This window comes from Maniola jurtina, chromosome 11 (assembly GCF_905333055.1).
Source record: "Maniola jurtina chromosome 11, ilManJurt1.1, whole genome shotgun sequence".
Classification (NCBI taxonomy): domain Eukaryota; kingdom Metazoa; phylum Arthropoda; class Insecta; order Lepidoptera; family Nymphalidae; genus Maniola; species Maniola jurtina.
This window is the reverse complement of record NC_060039.1, coordinates 6,716,226-6,736,398: the sequence shown is the minus strand read 5'-3', so window position 1 is coordinate 6,736,398 and position 20,173 is coordinate 6,716,226. Positions and strand designations below refer to the sequence as shown.

Genomic DNA, 20,173 nt, shown 5'->3' with positions numbered 1-20,173 from the left:
CGGGCCGCCAGCAACGCATTTTCCAGTGATGAAAATGCGTACTATAGGGTTAGTACAACATCGTACATCTCACCAACCTTGATAGAATTCGAATGTCGAAACACTTTAGCGTTAAAGTAAAATGAATCTTAACTATCTTGTTTTAAAGCTCAAGTTTATCCACATATCTACACATATCGCTCCAATTGGAATCATTGCAAAATCAAAATCGATGGCACTAAATTTCTGACTTTAAATCAAGGTAATTTAAGTCTATTTTACTCTGATCTTGTTGTGTATCGACACTCAAGTTTTATCAACGTTGCTGAGATATAAAATCTTATACTAACCCTACTGATTACGTCATGTGGATTTCTTTGGCAAATATCGAATTCAATACGAAAAATTCGCCGCGTACGTCCTACCTTGGTTGTAATGTGCGACAAGCATTAAAAACTAAGTTCCTATTACTTTCTGAGGTTCTCGGGAATATAGTTGTCTTTTCCAGGAATGCCTGTTCCGCCTGAGTCTCCTAACCATGGATACCTGAAAAATTAATCCATCAATATAATCTATCTATTCTAGTCTAGATCCGGTATAAAGTCGATCTTCACCCAACCATATGAAACGTGAATCATGAATAACAGCTTCATAAAAGAATATATGTACCTCAAATCGGTTGCCTAGTGATACGAGGTCAAGGATTACTATATCACTACCCGTATTATAAATGCGAAAGTTTGTTGCCTGTTGATTTGTCCTTCAATCATTGGTAGGCGTATTTATTTATAATTCTGTGGTTAAATCCGTGTGACGTATCACATAAAGTTATTTAAGAAAATATATAGGATGAAAATTGACCATGATTTTTTTGCTTGAATGTAGTTAAGGATCTAGACAATGACATAGGCTACTTTATTCTGGGAAATCAAAGTGTTCCCGCAAGATTTTTAAAAGCACGAGTGTAAATTAAAAATTTATATCACCCCCGACAAGTGAAGGTTACAGTAACTAGAAAAGAGTTGATAACTTTCAAACGGCTAAACCGATTTTCTTGGATTATAGCTAAGAAAACTCTCGATCAAGCCGCCTTTCAAACAAAAAAAAAACTAAATTAAAATCGGTTCATTAGTTTAGGAGCTGCGATGCCACAGACAGATACACACGTCAAACTTATAACACCTCTCTTTTTGGGTCGGGGGTTAATAAATAAACAAGGACGACGTTTTGGATATCTACACAATATGTATACTTATTATAAAAGAAAAAGCTGACTGACTGACTGATCTATCAACGCACAACTCAATCTACTGGACGGATCGGGCTGTGGGATTGCCAATAGATGACGCAGACATTCGCTAAGAAAGGATTTTTGAAAATTCAAACCCTAGCTAATAAATAAATAAATAAACTTACTGGTTAGGGCATTCAGCGCAAGTCTCCATGTAGCGAGTGTCGGTGAAGTTCGAGTCTGAAGTCTTGAAGGGCAGCGCGCACTTGTTGGACAGGTTGCAAGGTTTCGGGGGCAGGTCCTTCTTGTCGCATTTCCACGCGTCGTAGGTTTTAAGATTCTTTGCTGGGCGTGGGTCTGTTATCCACGTGAGAGCTTGTGTTACGGTCACGAACCAGACGTCGTCCCTAAAAATACAATTTTCTACAATACCGTTTGACAACTACAAGGTACGGGCAATGTTTTAAGTTTGTACTTGGTTAAAATCTATTAAGCAACAAACAACACACTTTGAGATAATACCTAAATGCATAACATAAAATATGATAGGGAGATATTCATTTTGATTACGTCTCAGTCACCACGTTTCACACAACAATTACTTAGGCGGCAGAGCACCAGTAATTCTAACCCTAACTTGTACGGCACATGCACTTACAACTTAGATGCCCACTGAAGGAATTTATGCAGGCCTTGTTCGAGCTCCTTAATCTGAAACCAGTTCGTGTGGAAAGGCATCATGTACGGCGCTCTGTTTTGGTCGTAGTATCTACTGAAATCTTCTTGTAGCCATTCTAGAACCTAAAACAGACAAGATAAAGTTCAAAAAAATAATCTTCAATGACTGATTTTTAAAACCCCACCGCAGACAGACGGTTTATATAGTTACAGAACATGAGTCAATTAAGTTTATTATATTTTCGGAAACTACACAGTTTTATTGGATTATATTCATTCGATCTCATCTCAAGTTTTTCTATTTTTTAACCCCCGACCCAAAAAGAGGGGTGTTATAAGTTTGACGGGTGTATCTGTGTATCTGTTTGTGGGATCGTAGCGCCTAAACGAATGAACCGATTTTAATTTAGTTTTTTTTAGAATATAATAGAATAGAATAGAATAAAATGTTTTTGTTTGAAAGGTGGCTTGATCGAGAGTGTTCTTAGCTATCATCCAAGAAAATCGGTTCAGCCGTTTGAAAGTTATCAGCTTTTTCTAGTTACTGTAACCTTCACTTGTCGGGGGTGTTACAAATTTTTAATTTACACTTGCTTATCTTGTAGTATTTTTGTTTCTCGTAACCGCCATATTTGGTTTATCACGACGTCATATGCCTAGCCCATGACATTACGTTAAAACAAAGCCAACAACACCGCATTTATCAAAATCTAATTTGTAGTTTACCAATTATGAGGAAACTGACTAACCGATAAACAAACATAATTGCCAAACACCCTCCCGTAGCCGAGCAATAACTAAAATTATAGCATAGATAAGTTTTTATGCAAAGAAACATAAACTTGTCACGTGAACCTCTTGCCCTCTCTACAGAGAAACCCCGGCAAGAAACTCGGTATACATTTAAATACAGTGTGTTTTATTATCCGGAATGTTCCAGATAAATAACACGACGTATAACTTTAAATTAAAGAAAAGGTCTCCCAAGATATTTTACAGAAAACTGTTCCGGGAAATCTGTCTTCTTTCCTTCTTTTTAGGGTGCCGTACTTCAAAAGGAAAAATGGAACTCTTACATGATCACTTTATTGTCTGTCTGTATGTCTATCCATCCGTCCGTCGTATTGGAAATTGTATTTTTTGTTAACGTAAGTACAAAGTATGTATATTTATTAAATTCTTTTAACTAAATAACTTAATGAACGTAAATATTTATATTTTACTTTAATTAATTATATTTATTAATATTTATTTAATTATATTTATTAATATTTCTATGAAGTTATAAAACATTTTCTCAACAAAACAATAAAATAAAGTCATGAAGTAATTGTACGTTGGAATTGCATGTTTCGTTCTCATTGCGGAAATACAGTAAAACGATTTCCTCCTAGCTATTACATGTCTATTTTGTTTCGGAATGTAAATCAATTACACGCCGCAAATAAAACTCGTTTTTTTTCGTTTCCTCCCGCGTCCAATATGTCTACTGCATCGGAACGTAAATTGCACCGTTTAAAGAATAAAAGACCGAGGCAACACGTTCTAAAACAACTCTCAAAATATTTACCATTTAGAGTAGTTACCAGGGTGTACAACATTTTGGGGCTCTCAATTTATTTATTTTCCTCTTGCAAAATCCAACATTCATCATCGCCATCATTATTTAAACTCATTGTACCTACATCGACGTTGCCGACCCATTACACTCCTCAGAATGAGAAGGAGTTAGGTCATATTCCACCAAGCTGGCTAAATACTATTTGGTAGCTTTTTTACACCTCTGAGAATATTATAGAGAACTCTTAGGTAAGCAGGTTTAGTCACGACGTTTTCCTACGCCTTTAAAACAATCGCTAATGCAATATTCATTATTTGCAATTATTTTAATAGAGGTGAGTGCCGGATTTGAAACCAAAACCCTTCACACCAAGGACGTAAACCACTAGGCTATCGTCGCTTTTCAATCTAACATTGCGATTACCTAAATAAAGTATTAGGTACCTATTAGAAACACAGTTGATGCAGTTAGTATATTATGCAGTTTGTAATACATACTGTGGCAGCATAGCGCCGATTTTTAGCTACTGCAGAAAAGAAAGCTTATTGGAAAGTATTGTATCTCTACAAGATAGCAATAAAAATTTGAAATACAACTTACCTCATCAGAGTCGTGATTGTGCAGTACACATTGGTCTAAGTAGGGGCAGTGTCCACCTTCATAGGTTTCGACGTAATGAGCGTTAAAAGGCACCTCCCACAAACCTAGCGACAGAAGAATAGGAAATCAAAAAAAGCTCGAACCACGCCACAAATTATGAGGCAATATTCTAGTTACTAATAGACTTGTACTCATAAACTATTGTGCAGGGCGGAAACATAGATAACTCTGATAAGATCCCAAAGGTCAGCAAAAGAGGTTTCCCTTAGGAATATCGCAACCTTATTAATGTAAGTACGCTTATTGTAGACGTACTCTCCCGTGATGAGCCTTGAGCATCAAACCGGAATATTATATACAAATTATTTCTAGCAAATGCGTTAGACACGTTGCCGTCACGTCTTGATCTGTCCAAGCTAGTTAATGCACGAGAGAGATCGTAAGATCTTTGTCCTATCCTCTAGTACAGAAGTAAGAGTAAACTACCTGGGAATGACTTCGTAGGGCATGTGCCGGACTTGCATTCGTGCGCGATCTTGTAGTCGAGCGTGTAAGGCCAGACCGGGATCGGTATAGGGGGCACGCCCACTGAGCTGTCGTAAATGTACCCGAAGTCTTCTAAGACCTGTAACAAAGATCGGTAAGACTCGACGCCTGACGATTTATTTGTAAGTTGAACATCAGATTTAACCATTATGGACTAAAATTGTTCTTAGTCGTTTACAACTTCAAATGTGAGTGGAGCTTTTAAAGATATTTTGAACATTAGCAGGTTTAAACTAAGTAAGTACTTAATCACTAACTTTTACAGGGTTTTACGATTAAACAGGCCCTTTTAAAGTTTAGAGTTTAGATGTACGTGTGATTCAAAGCATAGATGTGTCTCTGTATCGCTAATTTAGTATAAACAGAATTCCTGATATATAATAAACAAATCCAAGCAGTAAATAAATGAATCAGTGCTGTTTTATCACTTAAACTTCTAAGAGCGACCGATTTTCACACATACCATAATCGCGACTTCCTGCCGACATCCGGGAAAAGACGCTCACTTGGAGAGTAAGAAATTCACAAACTTCCGAAATCTACCGCGCTTCTATTTACTCCTAATTTCAGAGACGTTCGAACATTTTAAAGAGGGCCATCTTTATCTACCACAAAATTCTAAGTATATGAGTTTCAACTTTGGATTTGAGACAGAATCCATCTAAAAACAGCGTCATCGAAATTTCGAAAAGTTACCCCCGTCCACACACTGCTCTACTCGCGTCTCGCGCACTAGGTCGCTTGCCTTTGCAACGCGATGGACGTCGAAACTGTGGCAGCGTGCGCGCTATTCCATACTTACCGACAAAATAGGGAGCGATGGGCATGAACGAAGAACATGCGACTTGCGAGTAACGCGGCCCCACTACGTCTCTGTCTCCGTCCCTCGCTCCATCCCATGCCACACGGGCAGTGTGTGGACGGGGGGTTAGAGGTGCGTGCCCGGAATTGAACCCCTGACCTCCCGAATAGGAAAAATATTAAACAAACCTTAAATTGCGTATTTCTGCCAGGCTTCAGGAATGGGGCGCGCGCTCCAACGATCTCTGAGCGTGAGATGTTAGCGAATTTTCGGAGGATCTCTCGCATACCGATCATCTCGCCCGCCCACTCTTCGTAACCTTTGTCTTGGAGACCTTGCTGCTGGGATATCGTCCCCGTTGCTATCTGGAAACAATCGACTTGTTCAATCAAACCATCACACTATCACACTAATATTATAAAGACGAAAGTTTGTGTGTATTAAGTGTGTGTGTGTATGTTTGTTACTCCTTCATGCAAAAACTACTGGATGGATTTGGCTGAAATTTGGAATGGAGATAGATAATATCCAGGATTAGCACATAAGCTACTTTTATCCCGAAAAATCAAAGAGTTCCCACGCGATTTCGAAACACCAAAATCTACGCGGACCAAGTCGCGGGCATCATCCAGTTGAGCTATAGATTTGATAGAGATGCAGATTTCGTCGTCAAAAAACTGGCCAAATGCGAGTCGGACTCGCGCACTGAGGGTTCCGTACTCGGGTATTTTTTCCAACATTTTGCACGATAAATCAAATCCAGATTCGGTCACAGTTTTCATATCCGTATTTGCACGGATTCGGATCGGATGGATTCATAAGTGCTTAACTTAACTTTAAAATATCTACTTACTTCGTGACCATCGTGTGCGAGCGATTGTACCATGGCGTAGTTACTGTAAAAGAAACCAACAAGTTAATCAAGCTAAGCATGGGTTTAAATTAAAAAATAGCTAATGAAAAATAGCTACCTCTCCCATTTCTCTAATCTAATTTTAAACCATCTTCCTTATATTTTAGCAACCGAGCCATGTTTACGTAACTAACAAGGCGACTAGGGTAATATAAAAGCACATAAAGATTTCGTCGTCGTCGCGAAAGGAGACGTCAAGAACGCTTAATCGCCTTCAGTTGCAGATAACCCAATTTTACGGCTCTCATGTGCCGCCTAACGAAACATCTCTCATTCGATTACTTTGCGCGTCTGCCACACTAGAGGTATTTTGGGCTTAATCTTTTAGGGGAGATAATTGAGCAGAATTAAATTGCTAGGTCATCAGAAAAAGATTTTCTAGTGGAACTTTTCTAGTAAAGGAACGTAAGATGGTATCGTAATATAGACGGACTAACTCGTAATCTGATATCGCGATTATAACTCCGTTTCCATTGTTATTAGCTTGTAAAACTTTACAAGTAATTTTCGCTGTGTATACGAAAACAGCGCTACAAGGCAAGAGTCATAAACAGTAGGTAAGTATATACCAATAGGAGAAAATCATTTTTTTCAATGATTGATTGAAAAGATATAATATTCAAATCGCCAAAACATACCTACAAAAAACTTAAATTCTACAAATAAGGTCGAAGGACTACAAAAACAGAAGTTTACCTAATGGAAATAGATAATAAATATAATATTTTAATCGATAGCGTAATTAAATTCGTTATCGTTACACCTACTAAAGCTCCATTTACAACTGAACCTTAAGCGTAGGTTTTAATTGATTGAAATGTAATCTACTGATAACTTACTCGTACATTGTTGCGGATTGAAAACAACATTTCAATAATTGCGGTTAACCGTACAACCTGAGAGTAATTTCACATTATTTTAGCAGGAAACAGCGCTAGAAAGTGAATAAGTACCTACGTAACTATTTTTTGCAAAGAAATTGAAAGAGAATAAGCAGAGCCTCAATAGCTCAACGGTTGAGGAGCAGACTGAATTCCGAAAGGTCGGCGGTTCAACCCCACCCGTTGCACTATTGTCGTACTTACTCCTAACACAGATTTGCACTTAGTTGGAGGGGAAAGGAGAATATTAGTCATAATTAGCATGGCTAATAATATATTTTTTTAAATCATTAGGACAATAGTACCCAGTGGGCGTTCACCCTAAAGTATAATACCTTCAACACTAACCTGTATTCGTGAGATAAGAAGAAAGTGCCCCGAACCGGGCAGTCGTTTGGATTACGCAATTTCCCATTAAAAACTTTCTTGTACAAATCAAAGTTATTCAAATTAACGGCGCCATCAAACGTGAGCATTATCATTTGCGGAGTCTGAAATTAAAAAGAAGATCTAAGAAAATATTGCAAAGTAAAACTTTAAACCAAAGGATTTCAGAAATGAAAATTGCTCGTACCTACTTTGATTAAGTTTTAGTGTTGAAACAAGTAAATCATAAATTACAAATAACGAGAATCCATACTTAGTCCTCGTGGTTTTGGTGGGCAGTAGGTACGTCTGAGTAAAATATAGAAATTGTCTAGATGGCCACAAGTGGCCAATATTTGGCTTCAATAAAAGGATATAATTATCTTGCCACAAGTCAAGAAATAATGCTAGGATACCACAAGTTAATTAGTTTTTAACATTTTTTCCAGAATGATAACTATTTTTTTTTTTTATTGAAGTCTGATATGCTCGCGGTAGCCCCTGTACCTCATTACAATGATGATCCAACATCTCATCTTATGGAACAAATTTTAAAAGATTCAAAAGAACAAATTCATTAATGGCAGGATATTCTTGTGTCTAGACACAGCCAAAAAAATACATACAAATAGGAAATCCCCCTATAGGTAGCTTAGTAGTAGGAACAATGTTATTCAACAATTTCAACATAAATGTTATAGGTTTTCAAAATCTAGTTTTCGCAATCCGCTAGCTCTGCTTCTGGCTGCAATTCAATTAACGTTCTCTGTGGAGGTACAATGCTATTTGTTCATCTAGACTTACATCCTCGGGGTCTAGCCCGCCTGGAATGAGAGTGCCGTCCTTCGAACAAAAACAGTATGGCAGCTCGCATTCCGCCGTGTCGCACTTTGTCGCTAGGTCTAACGGCGTTTCTGTGATCGGGGCTGGAGCTAAAAGATTAAAATAAATTAATAATGTGGAGTACGTAACGTATATAAAGTTATTAGGTATAAGTTTTACGAATTGTTTTACTCTGTCTAAAAGCTAAGTGTAAGATTATGTATACGCTTTGGCTACAATCGAGTGGCTTGGGTGTAAACCATGTGAATATTGAGCTTGAGTTAATTTTTTAGACGCTATGCGCTTCTTATGCGCTCCTTCATACAAACATGTTACGCTGTTTATTTTATTTTTATTGTTCTAGGTCTCAAGCCTGAGAGTTGAATAGAAGCAGGCTTTACTTTGCAGGAACTCCATGATACACAAGGAACAACCAACTTAATTTGCTATTATTCTTAAAAACAGACAAATCTGTATGGTACAACGTGTTGCACACATGGATGAATCTACTACTAAACATGTGTTTATTTTGTTAACAAATATTAATAAATTATGCAAAAATTAACGTGATACCAAACTCGGATTTGTGTGATCGAAATTCGTACATCTCGCTTTTGAATGTGACCCTCCCGTTGAAATAGTATGCTCTCACCACAACTCTTACGTACGACTTAGAACTACCCTGGAGAGCATGGCGATAGTAGCCAGTGTGCACCCAGACAAAATCATCAATCATCATGACCATTTTGCTATTTCTATAATATTTCGATTCACAGTCATATAATATAGTCACTAAACCAATATTTAAAGGTTGGCAATATAGGTTTGGCAAATAGAGAAAAAATGTATTTGGTAACTAACACACAAATATTTATTCCCAAAGCCGTGTCACTACACTATCCAAACAATTCGCGGAAGATCACACGGTAGGCAACTCAAGAGAAATAGGTACATGTCGCATCGGTAAACAGAAACAAGCTGTGTGGGAGCATGCATTTGCTGCCGCGTGTTCGGAATCCGTGCCGTCTCCAGTTCCGCGATACAGAATATTTCTCAGCCCAGCGATATGTTCAACTGGCTAAGCTATGCTTGCAAGTGCAACTTTGAAATTCAATTAAACTTACTCTCCAGCTGTACATTGTGACAATGGAGGCGGTATTCGCGCATTTGTTTATATCAGATTTGTTATTTAAATTGTAATTTCCTTGTCCGTGTTGCAATGGAATGTAATTTCTTATATCCATCTATCGTTGAGTAGATGGATATAAGAAATAACATTACCAATTTGTGGTAATACTGGTAGTCTTAAGAACCAAACTTCGTAGTGTCCACACATCCACATCAATTTCGGTGAGTCGTCATACCGGCTCCCAGTATATTATGATATTTTGGTCCACATCTGTGGCTATGTCGAAGCGAAGTGGCATAAACCACATGAATATTTGTGTTCTAATCTAACCTAACCTCACTTTAAATTTTGGTATGCCAGATTTCTTTCTGAACCACATCTGATATAATCGCAAATCCCAGAAGAAAGAGAACTGCGCCAAAATCTAAAGTTTGGTTAAGTTAGATTAGAATATAAATATCCATATCTGGTAAGTATAGTCAAAAAATGCGCCTTTCTACTCACAAAGAAAATCAAAAAGTAAACTGTAAAATGACCGCTTAGGTACTTTTGTGCACAGTGCACCTATATTGTCGTGTTTTCTTCAGTAATGTTTATTTTTAATGTTATGTTAAAAGATTCAAACAATTAAGGTTGCAACGATGTACAAAGTCGGAGCGCTTTGTCCCGTCAGCAAACAGGTACATACAGTGTGCAGTGTGTGAGCACAGGCATTTGCCGCTGCATGCTGGCTGCACGTTTGGCATCCTAGCCATCCCGCCTGTCGTTCCATTAGTGCAGCGTCTAGGGACGCTCCTTTTGTACGAAGACAAGACGTCAGGGTTTAGAACTATTTGTTTACGTGTTCCAAAGGAGCGTAGTAATATATTATTTTGCTTGATTTCTTATGTAAATCAAAAGCAATTTTGGTACAAACTGTTTTTACCACAACATAATCTATTTCTTTTGCTTGATGAGAGGTCTAAAAGGTGCTTTCTGTGCTTAAAATACTATTAAAGTAACTATTAAGTAATTATTAGGTAATTATATTAAGGTAACTGTGCTTAAAATGAATAATTATTTGACGAAAAGTATAGTTAACAGATAACAATTTTTAAAATTTATAGATTTTAATTAAAATTTTCTGTATAAAAGTGAATTTAACACTGCAGAATGGACTGAAACAATTTAGCATCTACGCGACTTCCACTTCCATTCTAGCTGGGCTGGACTCTTAAAAGCAGATTTCTCTCATTAAAAGGAAAAAAAGCAGACACGTTAAAAGCGTTGCCAGCAGTAACGTCAGAAGTCGCGTCTACGCAAGCTTTATTGATCAGTTAAACTTGATAAATCATCATGATCAACTTACTCGTTGCAATCGGCCCACATCTGGCTTCGGCTTTGAAAGTACAGTACTTGCTGATGTCATCAAAGTACAAGCCAGAGGGGCATCTGCTCATGTAGGGGTAGCCGTCCACGCACTGGAATACAAATGGAAATTAAATTAATAATAATTAGAATCGACAAGTATTCCTATTTCTATGGTAACATAATTATTAGTTATTTAAATTTTTAGGTACAAAATAAGACAAAGTTTTGCGTCATAAAAACCCCTGGGTTTGGTTTTAAAATACTAATAGTACACTATGATATATAATTAAAAGTAAATATATAAATAATATATACTATAAAAGTTGTTTAGCTAATCATTCATATTTTTACCTTATAGTAAGTACTTTTAAACATTAATACATGATATTAATAGATCTTTTGCTAAGTTCCTACTCGTTTTAAAAACTGGGAACTTCTAATTGGGCTAAAATATCTAGGTTACTGTCACTAGTAGCACTACTTCTTACTTGCTTACCTAAACATTAATGAGTCTGTAAAATCTACATAAATAATTTATATATATATAAATAATTTTAATAATTCATCCGTAATATAAAGTCGTACAAATAGGTACCTAATGATTACATTAATAAGTTGTAAATGTCCTTTTACACCTAAAATTAAATTATTGTCAATAAGATTCCAGTTTCTCAGTGAAAACCGGTCAAGCTAGAAGTTAAATGGCAAATTTTAAAGTTATTAAATATTGTCCTGAATAATTTCATTTAGACGCCATTATTTGAAGCATTATGCTGTTTTATGCCAAAGCAACATTTAACGATATTAGGGCAAGCCACAGGGCTGTATGGCTAAAATTACTTAAAATGTAGCAAGAACAATAATAATTTGCCGTAATATTCTTATACGATTCTCATCACGATGTTTTTTCGACATAAAATAGAATACGACATGCTGTTTCTATTTGCAGCATGCCGTATTGTCGCATGTTGTTGCTCCGGCATAAAACAACCTTAATTTCTATACAATTTGAATAAGATAATTAAGTAAGTACGTCCTATTCCTATTAATTTAAAATAACATAACATTTTTGTGATAATTTAACTCATGGTAAGAGTGCTTGTGCTCCGAGATACGCAGAAACGTATACCTGTCTACCACGATATTTTTTTGAGTTCGGATCGGTTACAAGAGCCTAAAATTGGTAGCACAATTTTCCTACTTCATTCATTTAAGTAAGATAGGAACCTCCCACAGTTATAAATGGAATAACTTTAAATTAAAAGAGCCTAGCTTGTTCCAAACCAAACTATTTTTTGTTTTAAAATGGTAATCACCGTAAATTTTAATTAATAGGAGCACTCACTTGGTAGAAGCGGCGGCAAGTGGCTGGATCAGCGAAATTACCGTTACCCTTAATGCCTTCGGGACAAACGTATTCCTCGGCTTCCTTTTCTTTCTGGCAATTTACTGCAAATAAGAGGCGAAATAAAAATTAATTCTATTCGCAGACCGTCAGAGTAATAATTTTTCACTCATTACGAAACTTTAAATAGCTTTAAGCTACATAAAAATTTCGTCTGATGTAGGCAATTATTTTGACGTAATTTGGCATAAATTGGCTAAAAAAAAATTTTTTAATTAAATATATTACTGCTCATATTATAAATGCGAAAATGTGTTTGTTTGTTGTTTTGTCCTTCAATCAAGCCACAACGGAGAAACGGATAGGCGTGTTTTTGTGGAGAGTGACACAGGCTACTTTTTATCCTGGATAATCAAAAAGTTCCCAAGGGATTTTATAAATGTTAATCCACGTGTACGAAGTCGCGGGCATCAGCTAGTTATGTAATAAACAGGTTTTAACATAATTATGACAAATTAAACACATGGAAATCAACGATTTAAATTTTTAAAAATCTAAGATCCAACAGTTTCAACGATTCTGACGAGGTACGAGTTAGCTTATATCCCTGGGACGGACACAGGCTACTTTTTATCCCGGAAAATTCAAAGAGTTCCCACGGGATTCCTAAAGACCCATCCGCTTAACCAATTTGAATGAAAAGTACCGAAGTAGCTTGCGTCCATGTAATTGACATAGGCAACTTTTTATCCTCGAAAATCAAATAGTTCCCACTGGATCTTTAAAAACCTAAATACACGCAGACGAAGTCGCGGGCATCCTCTAGTATAAACCAAACATCACAAAGTAGGAACATATTTTTTTTTTTTTTTGATATTTTAGTAACTAGTTTGGTCGAATTAACATTATAACAACTAGAAAAATCAACATTAATGGTATTCAGTGTTAAGGTCACATTTTCACGAAATACATCAACATTTACTACATAAGTAGGTATAATCACTTAAGATATTTTTGCTCTAATGACCTTTTTCGCGAATATCAAGGTCTCAGTTTCACTTTTCAATAGGTAGGTAACCTAGGCACGTAGAGATTTTGCGAGTTAGAAGAATTGTCTTGTACCCGCGTAGATATGAGCTCTCCTCTACATACTTTAAGAAAAATTCTACTATAGTGCGTTTCATCGAATAATACCTATGTCGTTATATTGGCTCCCCTGTCTGTCCAAGTCATTGGCACCATATTTGCATAAGAAGACGCAGATTTTGTTTATTTTCATATGATTTTCCTGAATGAATGAAAGGAAAATCAAATGAAAATAAACAAAATCTGCGTCTTCTCATGCGAATATGGTGCCGATGACCACCCAACAGACAGGGGAACCAACATAACGCCATAGGTACTATTCGATGAAACGCACTATAGATTTGTAACTAGCCTTATTCCCTATTTCAGCAATAAGTTTTGAAAATAAATAAGGTAAAGAAGATAATAAATAAGGAAGGTAATAAATAAGGTAAGTTTACTACATAGTCGAAGTCATTTGGTAGGTAATTAAGAATGTAGATGGTACCTATTTAGATAATTATAAAATTACATAAGTAATACCTACTGAGTAGATAAAAAAATATAAATCGTTTCCGCATTCATCCGAATTTAGGTAGGTAGACATTTCAAGTTGCTACTTATATTTTTAGCGGAAATAGGTCCTTGAGAAATGATAGGTTTATTGCAGCAATCAAATATCATGATAACAATATAATTATTAGGAATAATCATTTTATTATGTACTACCTAGTATGATAGTAGGTAATTACTTCACTTTCCAGTTGAAAATATTTTTGTACTTAAAGCTTTTTCTTACGTTTATAATAAGTTCTTGTTATGTTGTCATGCCGTCGAAACCATCGATGTATAGTCGAAACTGATTTTCCGGCTATCTCTACCTGTACCTTTCATCAAAATTGGTTGAATGGTGAAAAGGTACAATATACAGACAGACTGACAGGCACTTCGAATTTTTAATATTACTACATAGTTTGTAAAATTACTACGGATTAATTATTTCTTTTCAGTAGATCTTTAAAAAAGTATTTTTAGTTGTACATTTGATTTATTATTTTAAGTTCGTTTATTCTAAACTGATCGTTAGATTACGTGGTTTGCGCTCTCTGTTAGATATACAAAATAATAGTTATAATTTAACAATTTTTTAAAAGTTTTATTATTGACTGTTATATAAATACAGATAAGCATTTACTTCCTCTACACTGCTAAGGTGTGGCGATATCCTTGGACGTCAGTTTTCTATGATCAATATCACACTTCACACTAATATAAATTATAAAGGCGAAAGTTTGTGTGTATGTATGTGTATGTTTGTTACTCTTTCACGCAAAAACTAGTTAACGGATTTGGCTGAAATACGGAATGTACATAGATTATACCCTGAAGTAACATATAGGCTACTTTTTATCTCGGAAATTCTAAGAGTTCCTTAAAAAAGTTAAGTTCTCGAAAAACCTAAAACCACGCGAACGATATCTTCCGCTAGTACCTAATAAAATTATTACTAGCTGGTGCCCGCAACTTCGTTCACATAGAGTTAAATGACGATGATGATGATTTAAAAGCGTTAGGTAGGTACTCATATTTATATGGTCGAGGTACACACATTAGACCTTTATCTACGTACCGAGAACCGACGCACAATAGATGGCTACTTAGTATAGTATCATAGAGGTTAAGTTCATGGAGGTTCTTCTGGCCACATATTATTGTTATAATTGCAACTCACGTACAGCTTTAGTCACGAGTAGATGTCGCGTCGCTCATAGGATCTTTTATTAGGTAGAGGTATTGACTTTTATATGTAGGTAACTACTATAAAAAATGTCCTCCCGACCGACGTTCCGCCACGGCGGCCAATCTCCATAGAGATTAGCCATCTGCGTGGGAGATAAAGTATAGTGCACAAGTGTGTGCGCAAACATGGTGCACCGATGGGACGGAAATCCGACACGACCGGAGAGAGGTCAGATAAATTATCAGGCTACCTACTTATGAAACCCGCGGCTTGGCTCATGTGGATTAAGGTTTTTGAAGATCCCGTAGGAAGTCTTTGATTTTCCGGAACAAAAGTATCCTAATCTCCGTCTTCGGGACTCTTCAACTTTACCTTGTTTAATTTCATTGTGGCCATTCTGATTTTTAGGGTTCCGTACCTCAAAAGGAAAAACGGAACCCTTATAGGATCACTTCGTTGTCTGTCTGTCTGTCTGTCCGTCTGTCCGTCTGTCCGTCGTGTCTGTCAAGAAACCTATAGGGTACTTCCCGTTGACCTAGAATCATGAAATTTGGCAGGTAGGTAGCTCTTATAGCACAAATACAGGAATGAATCTGAAAACCGTGAATTTGTGGTTACATCATTTAAAAAAAATTAAAATGTGTTTTAATTTTCAAAGTAAGATGACTATACTAAGTGGGGTATCATATGAAAGGGCTTTACCTGTACATTCTAAAACAGATTTTTATTTATTTTTATGTATAATAGTTTTTGATTTATCGTGCAAAATGTTGGAAAAAATACCCGAGTACGGAACCCTCAGTGCGCGAGTCTGACTCGCACTTGGCCGGTTTTTTTTATTATTTAGCGGCAATAGAAATGCACATTCTGTGAAAATTTCAGTTCTCTACCTAATACGGTTTATGAGATACAGCCTGCTGACAGTCACACGAACGGACGGACGGACATGACAGCAGCGGGCGGAGGCTTAGAAATATGGTCCCGTTGGCACCCTTTGGGGACGGAGGTCTGAACCGTAAATATCCGTGTTCATTAAAATTCTTGCGTTGTATTCTGTGACTAGGCAAGTATTAAGTAGGTACCTACCTACTTAGGTATGCAGTTTACTCACTCAATATAAATCTATATAGCGCCTATAACTACTTTATACTTAATTATATTATTTTCCGGAAGGTCGCGTACAATTTCGGTAGATAGTTTTATTACCTAGGTAGATAGGTAGATACTAATGATTAGCACAACCTAATTATAATACAATCTGCCGTCGTATTATTATGGCACAATTATGTAACTCGTAAACCAAAAATAATAAACGAGTCTGTTTAATATTCAAATGACATTCTAAAAACGGTGTTTTAATAATATAATATCTTTAGTAGGTGTTTGGGTCGAGCAACCTATGTCAAGGCCTTTTTAATTATAATTATTCTTTAGCTGCTTCAAGCTATTCTTAGCTAACTTCTCTGTCTGTAACTTTTCATGGATCGACTGTTATAGGGTCACAGTTTTCAGAGCGGCATGCATCGTGGATACTCTAATTGGCCCAAAAGACGTCACAATAAATAATAAATAAATAAAAAAAAAAAAAATGATATAAACAATGATTTGACATGCTTTTTAAGTTGAACCGTTTTAAAATGGTTATTAAACTTAAAACTAACATGGTACGTGGATTTTACATATTTAATAATAATCACTGAGCAATAATTTACTTTTGATATAGGCAAATAACATCGAGTTTGATCGGTTAATATTCAAATAAGAACCAAATACGTTTATATGGAGCGAGCGCCGGAAAGACCGCCGTTAAATAAAAAATGTTATGAATGCAAGCAACTGCACACGCTCAATAAACCTGTCGGGACACCAGTCCACTATAACATTTACATCAAGGCAAAAACTACTCGATCAAAATACTTGTTTTACTCTCTCAGTTTGCTTCGCCTCATGTAATTATAGAATAGACTAGCTGACCCGACAGACTTCGTCCTGTCAAAAAGATTTGTAATGTGGCAGTTTTTGTGCCTACGTATTTTAAAAAATTCTCCTGAACAGAACCGTCACCCTGGTGATAGGGCGTTGTGAATAAAAAATAATTAACACACATTGTTTAGTAATTTTTTTATCGCTAACCGTGTACCGTTGCAAAGACGCGGTTGGTTGATATTTCGCAACATTATAACCACCGATCCAACCTTTAATTGAAGATTGTGAGGTGGCAATCCTGGCAAATCCAGCGAGTTTAAAAATTCCGGTGGATAGTTGACTACATCATCTTGATTAGCATTTAATATGAACTTTATACCATAGCAATAAAGCTCAAATTGACTACGTTTTAGTTAGAAATCATTTGTATGGGAAAAAGAAAAGGGCTATTTTTAGGGTTTTTCCAGCAATAATTCTAATTTTTCTCGCCGTAAAAACCATCCTTGAACTTCAACGAACATTTTAAAAAAAGATTTGGCCAAATTGGTCCAGGCGTTGTTGAGTTATGCGCTTACCAACACATTTTGCGATTCATTTTTATATTATAGATTTTGACATAAGTACGACGACGGACGTTGTGAATGATGGAAAATTTAATGATAAAACTGACGAAGAGAGCTTAAATCAGAGGCAATTTGAATGCGTACCGTGGGACGATAGTAAGTAGGTTGATAAAGGGCCGCAATAGGAATGCAATTCTAATATGATCGAGTTTTCATTCAAGTAAGATTCTCAATGACCATTGCTTTCGCTACTGAATAGCTTCGAGAGAACTTACAGAAACATCCACGGAACAGAAAAAACAGTTTTTTCTGTTCCGTGGAAACATCAATATTAACTAATGAGATCATACAGAAGTATCAATATTTAATATAGTATATTATCTACGCTTCATTATATAACCAGGCACGTCTCAATGTCAAGTGAAAGAAAGGACGAAAGGGTGCACTAACTGATATACGCACCTACTCGTATTATCATCAGATACCTGTCCAGGTCCTACCTACTTTCTAAAACACTTATGAGTTATGACAATAATATGTAGACCCATTGATAAATTGATTTCGCAATGCAAGCAGTTACCTATTAGGTAGGTACTTTTTGCTTCCTATTGTAGCTTACGTATGCGAATGTAACTTTTGAATAGCTTTCACTGCGTTTTCGTGTAACGGTTGCGTTGACCGAGCGGTTAAAAGAATCGTGTAAATATTACCTGTGTTAAATAACTTGCATAATAAATTACATTACGAGTTAACCAATTAGTCGTATATCCAGTAAAAATTGCACAGAGTAAATGAAAAAAAAAGTTTTAAAATAATTTAAAATATACATAATACACAAACTCAACTAACCGTTCACATATATGGCACAAAAAAAAATTATTCGCATGTACGCGGCCATGGTGGTCCGCACACTATTCACTCTACAAATCGACATAACACCTTTCACCACCGCGCGCACACTGCCATAGTGCCGAGTAGAGGTACCTGAGGCTGCCACCACTCAAGCTGCCGTCAGCGGTCAGCTGTCTACCGTCTTGTCTGCACGGCTTTCTCCTTCTAAACCATCTGGTCTAATGAGCCTGCCATAACATTACCTAGAACGGAGAACCATTAATTAATTCAAAGTAGTTATGGATCGTTAAAATTATACCTACATGCAACATAGACTATAATGAATGCATAAAGTTATGCAAGCCAGCATACCAGACATTTTTGCACTCGCATTAGGTAAGATTTTTTGTATTGTCATTTACCTTTGTATAAAAACAATACAAGAGCAAACTGTGTCAAGATTTTTATAGTCACAGACTGTAGGCTAATCTTTTATCTGAGTGTGACACGCGCCCAGTGCATAAAATTATTCCTTCTTCTAAAGGTCAGGACTCGAGTGATATTTTTATCCACAGGTTAGTCTGGTCTTTTTCATCAGGTTTTTCTCAGTTTCTTCTATTATAGGAATTATGATTTGGATTAGGAGAGCCCGTTGGATTAGTTCTGGGAAAGCAATCCTCTAGCATCATGCACGGTTTCACTGAAATGTAACGTCGCTTGTCCTGACAAAGAGAAGAAATCTAGGTACCTATAACTACCGTCCTATTATATCGCCCCGCTAGTCAATTTTTAGGGTCCCGATTCCTAATTCCCCACTTTTGAACCATTCCACTTTATTCATTGATGGTCACAAAAACTTTTTTTACCCGACTGCGGCAAAGCCAAAAGGAAGGAGTTATGATTTTAGCAGTCTATGTATGTATGTGTGTATGTGTGTATGTTTGTATCCAGATTCTGTGTGTTCCACCGTAACGCTTAAACTACTGGGCCGATTTTGATGAATGAGGTGTCAATCGATTCGTCGTAAAGGTCCGGGTGACATAGGCGACATTTTATACGAAAAAAATTGACCTAACGGATATTACATGAAAAAAGTGGGGGTCTCCATAATTATTTTTTTCCTATTGTATCGAGTGGGGTGTCAAATGAAAGAGGAAAAAATTTTGACTTTATGAAATTAAATGTACCACAACATTAAAATATACCAAGCGACAGAAAAACAATTTTATTATAATATTTCAACGTTTATTAAGACGATCGCAGACGGGTTTTAGTTTCAACTTTATCTTGTTATTATTAGGCCAACTGAAAAAAATATCTGCGCTCCTCAGATATTTTGAGTTACCAAAATGTTACTAAAATATTACCTATTATGTGTAAATTAATGTGAATATTAGTAGGTGAATCAAGGTAAAAAGTTAGCCTGAACTATGTAGGATACAAAGAAAATATTATAATCACTACGAGGTAGAATGCTTCTTAATTCTTCACTTCACTTCATCTCATCCCCATTTCTTTGAGAATTCACGGAGATTCATCAAAACTACTCTCTAACGAGAGCCATCCCACTCAATGCCTGTAGGTTCCTAAGAAAAATTCAAACTTCGAATTCTAGAAAAAAAAACCGCGGGTGAATTTCTTCTTTTCTTGAATGTAATGGTACGTGTACACGGTCCATGTAGCATACGTGAAACATTATGGAGCAGCTTTATGCTTGTGGCAAACAACATTCAGCAAGCATCCGCACACAGAATACTTTTTTTATACAGTGTATGGCTGTGGTTTGTCTTGAACCGGATCAAACGACATGGGCATGGCAAGCATACTTACTCAAACACCCGTCC

General features: G+C 36.4%; 1 protein-coding gene across 1 annotated transcript; it reads right to left on the bottom strand.

Moving 5' to 3' along the window:
* Window positions 1-23: 23 nt before the first annotated feature.
* Window positions 24-18,724, bottom strand: LOC123869768 (chitin deacetylase 1). The gene is made up of 12 exons (XM_045912785.1): window positions 18,348-18,724; window positions 12,204-12,307; window positions 10,857-10,968; window positions 8,362-8,489; window positions 7,540-7,682; window positions 6,251-6,293; window positions 5,586-5,762; window positions 4,536-4,674; window positions 4,050-4,153; window positions 1,869-2,011; window positions 1,396-1,617; window positions 24-525 (listed from the first exon to the last, which is right to left on the bottom strand). Exons 1-12 carry the CDS (start codon window positions 18,430-18,432, stop codon window positions 447-449), a joined length of 1,479 nt encoding a protein of 492 aa, XP_045768741.1. The 5' UTR covers window positions 18,433-18,724; the 3' UTR covers window positions 24-446.
* Between the last annotated feature and the right edge of the window lie 1,449 nt (window positions 18,725-20,173).

What these genes read in the sequence shown, in the direction of transcription:
- LOC123869768 (XM_045912785.1), bottom strand. Translation starts at nt 18,432, where the DNA reads ATGTCGATTTGTAGAGTGAATAGTGTGCGGACCACCATGGCCGCGTAC. An exon ending in CTTGCCGCCGCTTCTACCAA is followed by an intron (nt 10,969 to 12,203) that starts GTGAGTGCTCCT and finishes TTTGTATTCCAG; the next exon opens with TGCGTGGACGGCTACCCCTA. An exon ending in CTTCAGTGGGCATCTAAGTT is followed by an intron (nt 1,618 to 1,868) that starts GTAAGTGCATGT and finishes TTGTATTTTTAG; the next exon opens with GGACGACGTCTGGTTCGTGA.